At 36.5% G+C, this 19,228-nt stretch overlaps 1 protein-coding gene and 1 pseudogene across 2 annotated transcripts; one reads left to right on the forward strand and one right to left on the reverse strand.

Annotated features, from left to right (window-relative positions):
• The first annotated feature begins 729 nt into the window (after positions 1-729).
• Positions 730-11,702, forward strand: LOC137392832 (uracil-DNA glycosylase-like). Of its 2 annotated transcripts, XM_068079164.1 has the most exons (6): positions 730-874; positions 1,802-1,969; positions 2,384-2,534; positions 2,652-2,783; positions 10,081-10,259; positions 11,150-11,702. In XM_068079164.1, the coding sequence occupies exons 1-6, from the start codon at positions 749-751 to the stop codon at positions 11,300-11,302; spliced, it is 909 nt and encodes a 302-aa protein (XP_067935265.1). In that variant the 5' UTR covers positions 730-748; the 3' UTR covers positions 11,303-11,702. The 2 variants fall into 2 exon arrangements, with proteins under 2 accessions (XP_067935265.1, XP_067935266.1); XM_068079165.1 differs by lacking the exon at positions 2,652-2,783.
• Positions 6,119-8,068, reverse strand: LOC137392948 (uncharacterized; annotated as a pseudogene).
• Positions 11,703-19,228: the final 7,526 nt, after the last annotated feature.

The following is a 19,228-nucleotide window of genomic DNA, read 5'->3' on the forward strand; positions in this document are numbered from 1 at the left end:
TCAGCTAACAGACAACATTTGGATAGCTCCAAAAAAAGTAGGTTTTTACTTATTGAATTAAAAATATACTATGAGCCAACTTTCAAATAAAAAATGTGAAAACAGGTTTTTACAACTGGAAAACATGCTTGTTGAAGAATTATCTATTTAATGTACGACAATTGCAATCAGCTTATAAAGTTTCATTAGTGGGACAAGAAGTTTGATAAAGTAGTTCATTCTAGCAGAAGAGGTGAATTAATTATTTAATTTCACAGCAACTGTTAGCGCATAAAATATGGGAAGATGTAGACGGGATGTGCCAAAACTGATACGGTAATTCAATGTGGCTGTGATTGCACCGAATATTTTTATCTGTATTCAATTTGTAACAGAAATATTACCTAATAAATTATTATAGCATTCAGTGACACGCTTATTAGGTTTGCGATTGAGTCTTGTTTTGTTCCCAAATAAACACTGCCGAAGCAAATGGCGTTACACGAATCTAAATAGGACCAAATAGGTAGCTACAGCTGCAGGCTCCGTTTGCGAATACGGAGTTGGGTTTTCCGTATTGTGCTATGTGACCTCTGACAAAAGTTTCCCAGAGCCGCGCCGTGAAGCTATTACGGTTCGGAGACTGTCCGCTCTCTTTTACCAGCTGAAATGTGATACGATATGACCCCATAATACTCGATTATCTATTACAAGTCTTCGACCGGATGAAATTAAACGCGCGTTGTTCAACCACGTGTTCGGAATACTAATGGCAAACCAAACGAAGTTATCTTCATTTTTTTCTGTTAAAACATCTTCCCCGTTGGCTCAAAAAAGTCGTAACGTTGATATACTGACCCCTACAAAACGTGCTTTGACTTCAAACGAAGCGAAGGTTACATATTATGTCAATACGCTACAAATAACTTGGAATAATTCGATATACGTTCTATATTCCTCAACACTTTCAACATAAATTAATGCTTCACAGTTTTTCATTTTCGAAGAGAAAAGTATCTCGCTACACTTAGTTTGTTGAAAATATAACCTAACACAATATATTTATCAAAAGGAACCGTCTAATAATTCTATTCAAGTAATGATTTCGTAATGTTAGCGATAGCGTATGCTTCCAAAAGGAGCGATTTACAAATATACTATCGATCGTCTGGCCAAGAACTCCCATGAATCACGAGTTCAAATGGCCACAAACACATTGTTATTCAATATACGTTTGAACATAAATCAAAGCTTTAGACCCAACACAATTTTCACAGACAGTCAACTGCTTTTTTATACAATTTGAAAAGTATGTACAACAAAACATTTGTGAATGTTAATAAAACACTAGGTTGTGGTTCAATGATCGCATATTGAATTTGATGTGCATTTGCCTTACTCTGCCTAGGCTCCTAATAATGTGTGACCAATGTTACGGATAAGTCAAGTGCCACAGTAATCATGACAAAAGCATGCTGCCAATGCATGCAAGGTAAATGCCTAAATGGGTGGCATACACATTGGCCACATTGAGTAAACTAATAGAATGATAGCTTAAATGAGTTGAAAAGGATGGTCAAGGCAAGCCATTTGCTGAACAGCGTTTTCATCAAGTACCCTTCATTTACTCATAAATTCTCAAAGTGACCAACCCGTGAATTCTGCATAGCTACTTTATAACAAAAGATCAACGTTCATGAAACCAAAGTTATCTATGATATATTGTATATGTAACGTGAGTTAGTAACATAACTGCAAGTGTGTGTAGATAGCGGTTTCTTCAACTCGTTTATTTACACTATGTTATCTTTTTAAACTTTAGGGCAGCAAGAAGTTGAAAGAAAATAATCCAACCGCAACGGTGCTATCTACTATTACATCGCCTAAGGTAGTCTCCTTTGCACCTAAGACCAATGGCTTGGTTACAAGATTTGGCCTGTCCTGGAAGCCATGTCTTGAAAAAGAATTTGCCAAGGATTACTTTCAAAAGGTTGACTTATATAGGTTAAAATAGATGTCTTTAATATCATTCTACAGCATGTGGCAGTGTCATGGATGGATAGTATAACAAGTATTATTTATAGTTCGTGTAGCAATCAATGAAATGCAGTATATATATGTAACTAAAACAACTAATTCGGCAAAAACATCATTCTCAATTCCATGCCCAGTGCTGTTAATTTATAATTGCTCATAGAATACAATTGTTTAATATGTGATTATACTGAGAGGTTTTAGTAAACTCAATGGTGGTGAGCACCCAATGAATTAGTGTATTTAGTTGCAATACTAAAGTTTTGGTGACCAAGAGAATAGCTTCTGTCATAAGATTAACTATTTTCTTATTCACATATCTCATATTGTTGTACTTGTAAAGCATTTGTTATCTCATCTCTGTTTGTAGCTAAGTGAATTTGTTAAACAAGAAAAGACAAAACACACCATCTATCCTAAAATCGAGGACGTGTTTGCATGGACTACAGCATGCAGATTGAATGATGTAAAGGTGGTTATACTTGGCCAAGATCCTTATCATGGAGTTAACCAGGCACATGGTATGTTTAAAGGAACCCATTTGCAGCTCGCAAACATCAAACTTTGTATTTGACCTAAAATTTTATGTTCATACTGAAATATTAGGATTTGACACTAATAATATGTTCCTGTTGAAGGTCTCTGCTTCAGTGTGCCACCAGGTGTTGCTATGCCACCTAGTCTTCAAAACATCTACAAAGAACTTGCTAGTGATATTCCTGGTTTCAAGGCACCAAATCATGGCTACCTCATGGGCTGGGCTCAACAAGGTGTGTTCTTGCTCAATGGTGTTTTAACTGGTGCAGCTATAGTAAGTCGGTGTATTGCATGGCACATCCGAATGCTGGTGAATCCACGTTTGAGTATTAGTGACTTACACGCTTTAGTTTGGCAAATTAGTGTATTTTCTGCATTCAACAGTTATATAATATTATAATGGGCAAACTACATGTAAGTTAGTGGAGTAAAGTTACTAGCAATTTTACACAAAGTGCGAATGAAAGCCAAAGGCATAAAAAAGACACAATGAAATTTTAGTTAGTGACAGTTAGAGAGTTCCATCCAATATCTACCGGCATAGGTTGCTTTTTTCCTCCACCAAAAGTGAGCAAAACTGAGAAAGCATGTGACTATCGGCAACACTTCCAACCTGACTCAGGTGTCACATGTCACCGTCACAGCTTTCTCACTTTTGTTGATAGTCACTTTTGCTATTTTTTCTAGTTTTTCGAACGTGTGTAGTAGGATCAGTGACAGCGCTAAATAGGCTCATTATGGATAATTGACCAACCATATATTGATACCGAAACTGGTCTTTGTAATCAGCCTGTACGTTATCATGCACTTTTTCAAGCAATGAGCTAGCACTCTCCTCGCATGCAGGTGGCTCATATCCTGGCTTGCTCTTTCCTATCAAAACTTAAAATGTCTCTTGTTCCACTGAGTGGAATGAAGAGTTGGTTGTTTAGAACATTCGTGTCACGATCTGGTGTGGTAGCACAAGGTACAGTACAATTGTAGTAGTCTGTCTGTTCGTCTTGATTCTAAAGCTGTAGGATGCATTTCTCTTTCTACTGCAGTGAAGCCTTTTTCTACCGTACTGCAAGCTGAACACCTTTCAGTAGGTGTTTTCGTATGATCAACAATTTCCTGGAATGACAGTGTTAAGGTCCGGCCACACGTAACGAATTATTCGTTCAATCTGACCGAATCCACGAATTTCACAGAACTCACAGATTTATTCTGCCGAATATCATAGATTCGTCTGAGCTGTGCATGCACACCGAATTCGTCGACGAAACGCTTTTAATTGGTTAACTAATTTTTTTAGCGAGCACGATTCTAGCAGCTTTGATAATTGGTATAGTCCAAGACACGTCCGACGGCACACAATCAAAGTATGGGCGCGATATGACCTGATACATACGATGCAACTGCCTAGTTGCGCTATTGTTGGTTCTCTCTCGTTGGCTCACCATGGCGTGGCAGGAACTTCTCATTAACGAAGTACAAATTAGATGGGTACTATGGGACAAAAGCATGGGAAATTTTAAAGATGAAAAAACGGTGAAGTTTAACAATTGGCTAGACGTAGCCAAAGTGATGACTGAGAAAACTGGCCGGACATGGGATGGTATGTGTAAATAAACTTGTTTCACTTGTTGTTCGCTGCTGTTTGATTTTACGGCTTTTTATTATACTGCTGAGATATAGCAAGCTTATCTTTTGTAGGTAATTGCATTTCCAATGCCAAATTTACCTTTAAAAAGTTGTCAACATGCGAAATTGCGGAATGAAATTCTTTATGAATGTGACAAAAGATTGCTGAATTAAATATGGCAATATTCATCCACCACGCTACCAAAGCGCTACCATCTGTAAATAACAAGGATCATACCACTTTTTTACTAGGACGTGTAATAGTTTATTGTATTTCTATGTTTTTTTAGCTGAGACGTGCAGAAAAAAATGGTCGAATCTTAGAGACACCTTCAACATACACATGAGAGATTATCGGAAGAGGACCGCCAGTGGTACCAGAGCTACACCAGAACCATCTTGGATATGGTGGAAATGTATGAAATTTTACAAAGATGGTGTCAGCACATTTGTGTGAGTACAGTTCAAATATATAATAATTTACATTACTAATGAATTAGTACCATCCATTAATTTTTAGATATATCTAAAGCCTTAATAAAAGCATAACCTAGTTCAGTTCATATTCATTGAAGAAATGATAATAAAATAATTTTCAACATGCATTGATGACAGTCCATGTTTCACATTATTTCTGTTATTACAGATCTTCTTCTAACATGCCAGCAACTTCAACGGAGGCAACTGCTACAAATACGTTGTCTTATTCAGTAGCTCTTGATGAGCCGGACAGCTTGGTTGATGCGCCTGTGGTAACTGATGATGACGCATCATTGTCAGTTACCAAAGGCGCATCAACCAAGCTGTCTGGCTTATCAAGAGCTACTGAATCTGACAAATACATTGTCAGATCCAATGTGACTGATGATGCATCATCGTCAGTTACCGAAGTGCCATGTCCTACAGGGCCACCATTGAATATTTCTAAAGGTATGCAACCTGCCAAACTGAAATTACGGAGTTCTAAATGTAAACTGAGAAGTTTATTATTGTTGAGCTGCTGTTTTTGGTGCCTAATAATCAATGTTTATTTTACATTTGTAATGCTATATTTTTCAGTTAAGAAAAAAAGGAAACTGACAGAAGATATCGATGCGGCCATCAAGACGGTAGATGATAGATTAAATAGACAGGAGAATCGCGATGAACATTTTTATTATGCAATGTCTGTAGCCGCTAGGATGAGGCAACTCATGCCATACCAGCAGGAGCTCGACAAATCATTGAGGAGGACCTTATCAAAGTTCAATTTAATTGTTCAGTTCCACCTCTGCTCAATCACCTCAGATCTCCCTCATGCACTCCTTTGCCGACATTATCTTCGTCGCCATTAGCTTCGCCACCTCTCACCAATTCTCGTGTGTTCACCTCACTGCATCAGAGCCAGGGACCCACCTCGACTCCTGACTCTGATGTACAGACATACACAGAATTGCTCTCATCTCCAAACCCCAAGTAACAACTTTTATTTTGAATATTGTTTTTGCAACATCATATTTAGATTGTTTATATATTTGGACGTGATCAATAATAATGATGGGAGAATTAGTTATTTGATGCCAACTACAAATTTGCTCTCATTATAAAATTTTTGGAATTAATTAATGTAGTATTCTCTTGGCTTTCAGATAATATAAAATTTACGGCTTTCAAAATAGTAGTGGAACCACTAGTTTGAAAGCAGTAAATTTTATAGTATCTGAAAGCCAAGAAAATATTTCATCGATTAATTCAAAGAATTTTATATAATGGGAGCAAATGTGCATGTGTAGTTAGCATCAAATAACTCTACATCTCCCATCATTATTGATGAACACACCCATTTATACATTATTACACATAGTACATAATGTTGAATGTTATAACTAAATTAAATTTGATGTCTAATATAATTTAAAAATACAATTGTATTCATATGAATAGATGTCATATTCTTGCGGGTATTTTACCTTCTATTAATAGCGTCTATCTGCCATTCTACCCTTCCGGTACCATTGAAATACTGCACCAAAAAATCCCTAACTGCCATTGCATCAGAATTGATGCTTCGGTTACTCCTAGAACGAGTGGCAACATGGTCTTGGACGTTTGTTTTCCAGAATCCATTGCAGATTACACCATCTTCACCTGGTACGTCCGCAAAACCTGGAGGCACATAGTTTGCATCCGCCATTGTTCGGAGGTAATTGTGAAGGACGCAAACAGCTTGCACAATCTGGACGGCTTTGGCTTGAGATGCTGCAATCATTCTGAACAGTATCCTCCATCGCTGTGATAGTATACCTAACAACATGCCAATGCAACAATTAGTTTTATGTATCGCAATCGGTTGGGTTTGTCGCCAATCAGGGCCAATGGATTTCTTGCAGTTCAAAACTAGTGACTGCATTGTACAACTGAGAAACTGGTGAATTTTATACTTCCGATGAAAATGACTCACCAAATGCATTTTCAATAACTCTTCGAGCTCGTGACAGCCTATAATTGAAAACTCTTCTCTTGGGTGTCCAATGACCGTCCAGGAAATGGTCGCATAAGGTATGGTCTCAAGGGAAAAGCTTCATCAGCCACTAACACATATGGCATGTCTGCACCATCGCCACCGATTGGTTCTGGAGCTGGTATATTTATGTTACCTGAATATAGAAGTTCGGAATCACAGTACTAGTTTGCAAACATGTACTATTCTCCTTTACATGCAGTTTAGATATAATATAAAATATAATTGTATAAATATAGTCATATGAAATTAGATTAAAGTAACGCTGTACACTTGATAACTACTTTTTATAACTAATAATTTTTTTCCTTACCATTTTCCAAACCTCGCGCGAAAGCCATTGAGTCCCACACTCCTCCATCGCTTCGACTCCCAGGCTGCCCTATGTCAACAATGACAAACTTATAATCGGCATCACATATCGCCATCAAGATAATGCTCTCCCTTTGTTTATAATTGAAGAATGTAGAGCCTGCATTTTTTGGTTTTTGAAGCGTTATATGTTTCCCATCCAAACTTCCTATACAGTGTGGAAAGTTCCACTTGTCAAATCTGGAAAAGAAATTACAAATTATTCGCGGCTATTTGTACATGTCTACTTCACTTGCGATGCTAAATATGCTTTAGAAAATTAATGTACTAGAAAATTCTCAAACTATTTCTATTCGAGATGGATTGCAAAACTAACAAATTGTGAGTGAGTAAAGCGATTCATCCAATGTAAACTTTATTTTTCAAAAAAGAAGACATAAGTATTACTTGAACTTTTGGTTAGTATAACCTACTATTTATAAAATATATTACATGAAATTACAACAGTACAATACCAAAGATGTACATGTATATTCCACTTCGTCAAATAGTTATGAACAGATTTTCTTTCTGATAGTAGTATAGAAACATACCCATGAGCGATCATTTTCCATTCTTCTACACTAGACGGAGCTTTCAGGTATATAGGCCTCAAAACATTCCAGAGTGCCTTTACAGTGTCGTATATAATTTGTGATGTAGTCGATCTACCCAATCTGTAGTGGGCAGCTATAGATGTATGACTGGCACCTTCCGCAAGATGGTGTAGAGTCACAGCCAGCTTTAACTCTGGCTCAATAGCTAGCCTCATAACGGTGTCTGCTTTTGTTATTTGAGGCTTTATCAACGATAGTAAATGGTCAAAATTAGCGGGTGTCATTCTGAAGTATTTTTAAATCTCGCTTTGTCATTTCTTAACTCTTGTATCAAGTGCTGAAATATCCCATGACAATGTCTTTTTTTATTTATCGGGTGTATCCAGTATTTTCTTTTAGATGTTTTAGACGCTATAAGCTGTTTCTTTCTCAATAATAACAATTTCTTTTTATGCAGCAAAAGCTCTGTCGCAGAAACAGTCTCCATCTCTAGCGCAACTAGGCAGTTGCATCGTATGTATCAGGTCATATCGCGCCCATACTTTGATTGTGTGCCGTCGGACGTGTCTTGGACTATACCAATTGTCAAAGCTGCTAGAATCGTGCTCGCTAAAAAAATTAGTTAACCAATTAAAAGCGTTTCGTCGACGAATTCGGTGTGCATGCACAGCTCAGACGAATCTATGATATTCGGCAGAATAAATCTGTGAGTTCTGTGAAATTCGTGGATTCGGTCAGATTGAACGAATAATTCGTTACGTGTGGCCGGACCTTTACATTCCTTACACTTATCTTTAAATTCTTTGCTATGTTGAATCTATATATATATATATATATTTCTCAAAGTATGTCCGTGTGTCGTATGTCTTTCTGCGTTCGGCTATAGTTATTATTAGAATAGCCTAGCTGGGCAACAATGCTGCGCAATGTCATGGAGTACCGTCATTAGAAGCCTAGCAGCTTACTGCAATTTTCCATGGGCAATGTGCCAGGCTAATAGCTTGAAAGTTACAGTTGTTTGACAAAATTTTAAAACCTTTACAGTTGTTTTCATTTTTCTCTTAATTTATTTCAACTACACAAAACGCTTCTCTCATGATATGTAGTTTGAAAGTTAGAGTGGTAAATGTTGTTATATGTTAAATACAAATCAATTTTCTGTGCAGACTTTTTTATTACCCGGGCAACGCCGGGTAGCACAGCTAGTCCTTCCATATGTATTCCACATCGTATCTCTGTTTCAAGGAATCTTCATCGATTTCTTACCTTGAAAGGCTGAAGTTGCTGCGCCTTTTAAATTAACCTTGAAAATTTCCAACTAAAAGCTCAGGCTTTATTGTGTTTGATTTTGAGTAAGAATGCTCAAATTAACTAAATGAAGAGACGAAACACTAACCTTAATTTACACATAATTATTACTTCAAAATTAAAAGCTGCTGGGATTAACTACAGATCTACTTGATGTCATGTCTCTCATTAGACAAAGTAGTGAGGAATACTGTCCCAGCTACGGTTGCTACCTCACAATTAATCCTGCTTTGAGGTTTGCCAAATAAACTCAAAGCAGTGTTAACTTGAAAGGTCCTTTTGTAGCATTGTACTACATATGCAATCAATTATCTCCATCACACTTGCCAATTCATGACAGGACTGTTTACAGATTTGTAACCCACATCAACATACGATTGTTTGTCAAGAAACACTGATTTTTGCGAGTTTAAAAATCTTGGTTTTTCCATATTTGATTTTTTCGTGCCACCGCTGGTCTTTTGCTCTCCTGTTTATTGACCTTCATCCTGACCAAGGCGTTATAAAGGGCAAATGTTTAACTGAAGCAACACCTTGACATTCGTTACGTAATGTTATACTAAAATTAATATGTATAATCTTACAGAGAAATATTACTTAAAAACCATGTATTGGGTTCCTTATGTTAATACAATTAAAATTTCACCGTTTTATTCAACTTTTTTATAAACAAAACAGCATTTTTAATGACTTACATGTAATTACAGGTAATATTCAGTTTTACTAACACCAGTCTAGTCAATTGCGTGATCAAGACTGTAGTTTGGGTAAGAATATTTAAAAAAAGTCCTAATACCTGACCAATTGTTTTAGGCAACAGACAACCATTTTTTCAACAAAAATTTTCTTGGCAAGTAGCAAAATATTTACTGTGCTAGTCACACACATCACTGCTGTTGTAGGCATCTTGGCGGTTTTGCAACTGCGGAATTATTGTTTTTTACACCGATCATTACTTTGATTATTATTATTTTATCAAAATTGTTTTTGTAGTGTGCATTCTTGACGAATTAATTGTGTGGTAAATTTTTATGGTTTGAATTCAGACCAATTATTCATAATCAGCGGAAAAGCAAATCAAAATTTAAAAACCACGAATGGAATTGGTCCAAGAACAATGTATCAGGTTTTCCTTCATGCTGAAGGTTGTGTGGTCCTCATGCACTGTTTGTCCATTGGATTATCTTTTAGGCGTGTTGCTGTTGAATTCTGTGCTGACAGTTCGTGCTGGCTTAGCAAATTCTCACAAAGACAAGGGATGGGAAACGCTTACTGATGCTGTTATCCACTACCTTAATACGAACACTACTAACACGGTATTCATCCTTTGGGGCAGCTATGCTCAAAAGAAAGGTGGACATATAAATAAGGTCAGTGCTAGTTATAGTATTGGTCTGGACAAATAGCATTGGACTGAAAGATAGTTGGATTTGGCTTACAATACGTCCATGGGTTCTGCTCATATACGCAGCTACAACTTTAACTATTTCAGCTCCTAAAGCTTAGCGGTAGTTCTTTAGAAGTCTTGGGTTAAAATACAAACTCCGAAATTAGCAATAATATGGAGGCTACAAATTGAGGAAACTTCAAATATAATAACAAAAAATATATAAAAACTTGTTAACATAAAATTTTTAGAATCCAAGTTAGACTTTCCCTGCCTTTATCATGGCTTCTACCTACCAAACGTCTGTTTTTTTGTATTGCCAAGGCTACACATCAGTTCATCTGCCTTTAATGCAATGGCGACATGACATTAAAATATATTTTATTGATTATTCCTTTATTCCGTTTCTTGCATTTAAGTTACTTTTTACATGTAGTTTTATAGATCGTGTTATGTAATACAAATCCTCTAATACTGTATGTAATAAATTACCTAAAGTAGTTATCGTTAAATTTTTTGGACTGTGGAATGACATACGGCAAAATTAACTTCAAAATGTTGACTATATTTTGAAGCTGTAAAATAGCTTACGATTAGCGTAACTTAAAAACCAATAGTAAAAAGTTTGTAGAAAATTTGTATATTGAACAGAAGTAATTACTATTTGAACATGCGTTCAAAAATGTTAAAATACTTCAAATAATCATTATTTTTATCCACATGATTTTGACTACTTTTGATACCAAGATTTGGAGTAATTTCTTTGAGATAGCTATCCGTAGCACGGATACATGTCAGTGCTGATGGGTAGGAGGGACAAGGGGGTCAATTGCATAAACTACCAAGTACATATTGCATTCAATCTGTTTATAGAGCAAGCACTGTGTACTAAAAGGAGTGCATCCATCACCACTCGCTGCTCACAGAGGCTTCTTTGGATGTAAACATTTCTCACAAGCCAATAAATACCTTCAAACTCATAATAAGTCACCAGTGGATTGGAATCTTCTACCCGCGCAAAGTTGAGCTCTTTGATATCAAAATCTCAAGAAATGCGGGGACATATATAATCTCATTGTAATTACACTTCATTTTCTCCAGCAGTAACTGAGGATAACCTGCAACCTGTTGTCGAGTCTCTGTTGAAGGTGCTTCGCATGGGCCTTTTTCACTACTTGTATTTTTTAGTTGTTCACAGTTTTATTTGTTCTCATCGAAGGTGCTATATAAAGTAATCTTGCTTCCGTGACTTAGTAAATATGCTTTAATAGGTCACAAAGGGTCAGTCAGCTATATTTTATTAAAATTCTTGGAATACATACAAACATGTTTCTGTCAAGTGCTCTGTTGTCTTTGAGGCCTAAGGTGCATTTTTTTTATTGGTCCATTTCTGTATGCAGTGAACTTAGTTGTGATTTTATCTTTAATCGTGCTGATCAAATCATTGAAGTCATCCACAACTCGATCATCGACTTTCAATATAATGTCATGCTTTATGAGGCCAGCCCTGTAAAAAGCACACGCAGCAATGTTCAGCCAGGTACACCATTAAACTAAAAGCCTCAGTACAATGAAATGGGCAGCGATTTGTTGTAGCTACACACATGACGCTACTAAATGAGTTAGGTTGACCAATGAAAATTGTCAATTGTGTAAAGCCTGTGATGTTCTTGCTGGATTATCCAGTACACTTACCGCATTTAAGCATTATTAGGATATCTATTGTATTATAAGGATCATCAAAGGTTTGTGATAGCTATAGCATTTGTGCAGCTATTTGTATCGCTGTTTTGCTAAAAAAACCAACTATATGTTAATGATGAAAGCGAGCAAGTATAAAAATACCCATAATCATGACATGTTAAACTACAAAAGAGGATTTTAATAAATTTAATTACCAAATGAATTATTTGAAATGTTTCAATTTGTAATACTAGCTATCATATAGTTGCTATAAAAAATAGTATCTTTCTTCATGCATAAATGGTTGTAAGAAGTGCCGTTGTCATTCAAAAAACTTGGACGCAGCTCATTACATTGGAAACGAACAAAGTTGATTTGAGATTGTTATAATCAAATATTTCATACAATCACTTCATCAACAACATGTTGGCTATTATACAAGTGGTTCATTTCGCCTTTTTCACCGAACCTTTACACACAAGCTAGAGGGACCCATACCTTAACAATCTGTATGGTATACGGTATGAATTGAGACTGCTGGTCTCTAAAGTGTGCTTCCAAAGGGGTCTGTCATCTTTGAGAAAAGAGCTTGACTCAAAACTTCATCAGGACACACAGTATGTGATTCTAATAGGTTTGTAATATAGTGGTGCCATGACTGAAACTACAGCAACCTGCACTGCTGACTGAGACTACAGCGACCTACACTGCTGACTGAGACTACAGAGACCTGCATTACTGACTGAAACTACAGCGACCTGCACTGCTGACTGAAACTACAGCAACCTGCACTGATGACAGACTACAGCGACCTACACTGCTGACTGAGACTACAGAGACCTGCACTGCTGACTGAGACTACAGAGACCTACACTGCTGACTGAGACTACAGCGACCAGCACTGCTGACTGAGACCACAGTGACCTACACTGCAGACTGAGGTTACAGCGACCTACACTGCTGACTGAGACTACAGCAACCTACACTGGTGACTGAGACTACAGTGACCAGCACTGCTGACTGAGACTACAGAAACCTACATTGCTGACTGAGACTACAGCGACTTACACTGCTGACTGAAACTACAGCGACCTACACTGCTGACTGAGACTACAGCAACCTACACTGGTGGCTGAGACTACAGTGACCAGCACTGCTGACTGAGACTACAGAAACCTACACTGCTTACTGAGACTACAGCGACCTACACTGCTGACTGAGACTACAGCGACCAGCACTACTGACTGAGAATACAGCGACCTGCACTGGTGACTGAGACTGAGATCTCAGTCTCCTCATCTTGTATTGTTTCTGTTGATGAAAACACACACACACCTACCCACACCCGCACACACACCCACACACACGGAAGGCAAATTCGATGCAAAATTGACACAATTATTCCATCGGCAGCTCATTCGGCTCATGGGAGACAATCTAGAAGTGCAAAGTTTCTGAATGACACAGTAAACAAGATTATCAGTTATCAAGTTAAAGATCCATGCTATGCGTTATACTGTGGCCCTAGAAGATCTAATCAGCCTCGATGGGTTCCAGCATTAGTGACTAAAGTCTATGGCCAGCGAAGTGTTAATGTTAGAGTATGGCCAAGTGGACCTACATGGAGAAGACATGTAAAACAACTACAACCTAGACTTAGCACAGAAGAAGATCTAGACTCTGGTGATATATCTCACACTTCAGATAAAGATACTGACAGACTATCTATTCCTGCACCTCTTGAAGAACCAGTGTGTCAATCAAGGAGAAGAAATTCTAGACATCCTCTGGACAGTGATTATGGCCCAGATAATATACGTAGATCATTCAGAAGGAGCAAAGCAAAATTTAATCCGTAAGAATTTGTCTGTTCATTTTATCTCCAGACTAGTGAGGAGGTGATATATCGCTATAATAAAAAAGCTTAGAATAAGTGACAATGTAACTTTGCACTATATATATATAATAAATAAATTTTATGCTTTGTTTAGCTATTTATCCATTAGCCATAGCTAATGGTTATATAAACTAGGTTTTGAAGGCACCAGTTCATTACATACTATGAGAGTGAATAAGCTACATTTGTTATAGCTTGTGTTATTATTCATACAGATAACTATTATTACTGTTATACTTTAATTGTTGTATCTACATGTTAATTCATTGCATACTATGAGAGTAAACAAACTACATTTGTTATAGCTTGTGTTATTATTCATAGAGAAACATAACATCACCTTAGCTCGGGTAGCAAAATGATGATTATGCGCTAATCTAAATAAATTAGGGTTACTCATTATTTTCTCAATTAAGTACACGCAACATGGGAATGAGAAAAAATGAGGTGGTTTGATGCAAGACTTTTAGAATGAGAACTGAAATTTTTTCTACCGTATACCGCGACCACATGACTTTTTGGATAGGAACTACATTTTACCCAAGAACGCAGTCTGGAGAAAACTACACAAATGGACTTACCATTGAGCTGTTTCATTACACTGTAAGAAGGGTGCATCACGAGAGGGGGCGCGGAAGGAGGCGAACGAGAATGGGAGACTGGTGAAGACGCAGCGAGACAGAGAGAGAGAAAGAATCATATACAATATACGTGAGTTACCCAACAATACAAATGGTTTTGTTAAATTGTAAACAAAAACACATGCTTTAAAAAAATAGCAATATACAAATATGCTCCCAATCGTCTGACAAAAAAAGCTCAAGAATAAAAAGTGCAAACGGGCATAAAAACTATGTTATTCAACATACATTTTAAAATATATGAAATGTTCAGAACCAACATAATTTATGTGGTTGTATACATTTTGCGCTCTTTAGTTGACTGCAATTACTTCATCATAGCATAACAGATACTTTGAGTAAATACTTGTATGTCATGATACTTTCTTGTAGTGATCACATTGTCTTTTGTCTTAAATATTCTGTGGTTGCTTAACTGTCTTATTATATAGTGTTTATACCTTTACCTCCTCTTTGTCTGTTGTTTCTTTGATTGCCTGTCTTAGTATATAGTGTCTATACCTTTACCTTCTTTTTGTCTATAGTTTTTCTGATTGCATAACTGTCTTATTATATAGTGTTTATGTTTATGTCTTCTTTTTGTCTATTGTATACTGCAAGTATCTGGTTCAGTTGAACATGGAAGTTCAGTATTGCAAGATTACAGCTTGCTTGCTTAGAGTGAGGTAGAACAAGCTATTTCAGCGCTAGTGAACTCAGCTCAGAGTTACAATGGCAGTAAAGTTATCAGATTTAGTCAAGTCGTATGAAAGCAAAAACACTAGTGGAGAGTTCAGCACATGAACTAGTAAGCTGGAGTTCGTAGCTAAACTTCAGAAAGTGGACGGCTTGAAATCATTCGTGCCATTGTTTTTGAATGGTACAGCATTTTCTCTATATGAACAGTTGCCCACAGGACACAAAGGATGACTATTCAAAGCTGAAGAAAAAGCTAATGGCAGCTTTCAGCATAAACTGTTGTAGCACATATGAACAATTGCGTGATCGTACATTATTGGATGGTGAGACAGTAGATGTGTATTGTGTATCTGTTCGACCTGCGTAGGCATGCTGATGCAATAGGCCAAAACAATTTAGAACCGTTGCTAAAATGTGCCGTTGTCTCAGGATTGCGGACGAAAGTAGCAAGTCAATTAAAAGCAACTGCGGGTGTGGAAGATATAAACATATATTAAATAGTTACACGAGCAAGGTCATTGCTTTCTACCAAAGCTGACTCACCATCATATACCGTACAGGATGAATTTATTCGCGGAGTTATATTTCGCGAAAATTGTCTTTTCATGCATATTCGCGGATGAATTTATTCGCGGCTGAAAAATGCCACTCTCTAGGAAAAGTTAACTCTATTACGTCTAGCAATAGAGTTAACCTTACGCGTGCGCGGCTACGCGCATTGCGCGTTTTGTTTTCTATTTAGCTTACAACTACGGGTGGATTGTGCTAAGCTATAAATTCTTTGTTGCGTTCAGAGGTTTTCACGAATATTCATAGATTTGGAGGCCTTTGATGAACCAACAATTTGTGGTAAGTAATGAGTTTTTACAAAACCATTTACTAAATTAGTTGAATTTTACTTTGGTTCTTCGGTATAACGCAATATTTATTTTTTCCATCCTTATCGCTTCATTATCCCATGAGCAAACGAGCGGAGCGAAGTGTGGGAGTTTTTATGATAAATGCATGTGCACACAACTTACGAAAATTATTCATCAACAATGAGACGAACTCTTGGCTAGAAATTTTATCAACAAATTTAAGCATCGTTTTGTAAAGTCGTTAAAGTATAATAACGATACAAAACACATTTAAACCTATTTGAATATGTTACCAAGTCTTTGTAAACCGTCGGTATTATCTTTAAACTTACCCATCTGATCGGATTATACCCAAATAGACAGATTCATTTGGACGAAAAATGCTACAAAACGCTTGAAAAGCTCGGTTTAATAAAAGTTAAGACCGAAAATTGAAACGCCAATAAAGTCGTGCGACGGATAGTAGAACTATTTAGCAGTGCGCATTTCACGAGAAAACCGTGCTCATTTCATCAGTCTATGGCATTTTTTTACTTGTAATCGAATTTATTCGAAGGTTTCTGTAATAAACGTAGACCATTTGAGGCGTAGACCGTTTTACAGGTACGAAATTGTGGTACACAGTTTATCAGCCTGTGTTTTTTGTCCAATCACCGAAAGTTTCATTATTTGAAACGTTAGCCGAAATTCTTTACAACTTATGTACAAGCTAAGGCCGAACTACAACGCCCCTTCATGACGAGAAAATCTTTTATTTTGCTACAGTTTTATACGCGTGAATGCTCTTACTCGCTTTCTGTTAAAGATCGCTTATCAAAACCATTCTACATTCAACGCAACAAACTTTCAAACTGTGTATAGTACACAGTAGCTTGCCATTTTACTTCTAATTTTGCATTTCAGAGTTATAATAAACATATTTCTTTATTGTTGTTGAATTACATACACTACAGTAAATTAGGCCTACAGCTTTATAACACTTTTGTAACAGCTTTTATTTTGCTGCAGTTTGCAGAAATCTTCGAGACGCGTGAACGCTCATAGGTTTTCTATTATTGCTGTATTACTATATTAACAATATTGGTTATTTTAATAATATCAGTGCATTTTACTTAGAATATTGGCCAACATTGCATTTCTCCTATTGCAAGGGAGAGATATAATTTAGTGTGAGAGAGAGAGATTTTTCATCATACACGCAAGCACAATGACTGCAAGGGTGGTATGTCATTTTTAAAAGATCACCAATTATTCAGGGAGGTCTGGAAATTGAGGTAGAGGTGACCGCAGCTACTTACGAAGAGAATATATCTGTTTAAAAAAAAATGAACAAAAACGCCTTTACGAGCACAAATCTTTGGCCAACCGGCAGAACTTTGCAATAGTAAGCCACGAGGGGAGTTCTGATGATAACTTCCTTACCAGCTATGTAGTAGCGAGAGAATCGCCTTTAGTATCTACCCAAGACAGTGACAGCGATATAGAGCTGCTATTACCAAAATAACTAATCAGATAGCACCATTACACGCTAGTATTCACTTATCAAGTGTATTAGTTTAATTTTATTGCTCTAGACAACCGCCATATAGACTAAACTGTTTATATTTACTCCATTCATAGTTTGTAAAATTGTATATGTTTTTGAAACATTTTATTTGTACACTCAAGTTTGTAATAAATTATAATATATCTATACATGAAATAAAATATATAATTTAATCATGTTTGCTGCAGCGATATCAAGGAGTTGTTGTCGACGAAGGGGTTGACTGGTTGCTTCTCTGCCTGGTTGCTTTGCTACTAGGTTGACTAGTTGCTTCTCTGCCAATATTTCTGCCACGGTGAATATCACTACTTGTCTCTAGTTTTCGTAATCGGAGTAGGTTGTTTCATTCTCAATCTGCAGTAAACACAAGAAAGACAAAAATATTAACTAGAAATTCCACTGTCATACAGCCCACGACCAAAGAGATGGCCAGAGATATTGGCAAAAAAATAAAGGGTACTGATGGTTGAGAAATGCAATATTAGCAATCAAATGGCTCTTCAGTGCAATAGGATAACTGCAATGGTAGCTGTAATGTACTGGGTGTGGGTGTTATTATATACAACAATAAGCAATAATGAATGGAAAAGATGTTTATATTTTCCCCCTGCAATAGGAGAAATGCAATATTGGCCAATATTAGAAGTAAAATGCACTGATATTCTTAGAATAATCTATTTTATTAATATAGTAATAATAGAAAACCAATACACAATTTTGTTTACATTTCAAAACGTCATAGGTAGCAATATCGAGAAGTTGTGGGATTTATATAGGTTTCTAGAAAATTTATTTAAAAAGTGTTTGGTCATGACAAACAACAACAATGAAAGGAAAATATTACACGTTTATATCTCTCCCTTGCAATAGGAGAAATGCAATGTTGGCCAATATTCTAAGTAAAATGCACTGATATTATTAAAATAACCAATATTGTTAATATAGTAATACAGCAATAATAGAAAACCTATGAGCGTTCACGCGTCTCGAAGATTTCTGCAAACTGCAGCAAAATAAAAGCTGTTACAAAAGTGTTATAAAGCTGTAGGCCTAATTTACTGTAGTGTATGTAATTCAACAACAATAAAGAAATATGTTTATTATAACTCTGAAATGCAAAATTAGAAGTAAAATGGCAAGCTACTGTGTACTATACACAGTTTGAAAGTTTGTTGCGTTGAATGTAGAATGGTTTTGATAAGCGATCTTTAACAGAAAGCGAGTAAGAGCATTCACGCGTATAAAACTGTAGCAAAATAAAAGATTTTCTCGTCATGAAGGGGCGTTGTAGTTCGGCCTTAGCTTGTACATAAGTTGTAAAGAATTTCGGCTAACGTTTCAAATAATGAAACTTTCGGTGATTGGACAAAAAACACAGGCTGATAAACTGTGTACCACAATTTCGTACCTGTAAATCGGTCTACGCCTCAAACGGTCTACGTTTATTACAGAAACCTTCGAATAAATTCGATTACAAGTAAAAAAATGCCATAGACTGATGAAATGAGCACGGTTTTCTCGTGAAATGCGCACTGCTAAATAGTTCTACTATCCGTCGCACGGCTTTATTGGCGTTTCAATTTTCGGTCTTAACTTTTATTAAACCGAGCTTTTCAAGCGCTTTGTAGCATTTTTCGTCCAAATGAA

This window comes from Watersipora subatra, chromosome 4, assembly GCF_963576615.1.
Source record: "Watersipora subatra chromosome 4, tzWatSuba1.1, whole genome shotgun sequence".
In the NCBI taxonomy this organism is placed as follows: domain Eukaryota; kingdom Metazoa; phylum Bryozoa; class Gymnolaemata; order Cheilostomatida; family Watersiporidae; genus Watersipora; species Watersipora subatra.

Coding starts and splice junctions, on each gene's coding strand:
- LOC137392832 (XM_068079164.1), top strand. CDS start 749: ATGGCAAACCAAACGAAGTTATCTTCATTTTTTTCTGTTAAAACATCT. Junction 2,784..10,080: donor CATGGGCTGGGCTCAACAAG/GTGTGTTCTTGC, acceptor ATTATCTTTTAG/GCGTGTTGCTGTTGAATTCT. Junction 10,260..11,149: donor AAGGTGGACATATAAATAAG/GTCAGTGCTAGT, acceptor ATCTGTTTATAG/AGCAAGCACTGTGTACTAAA.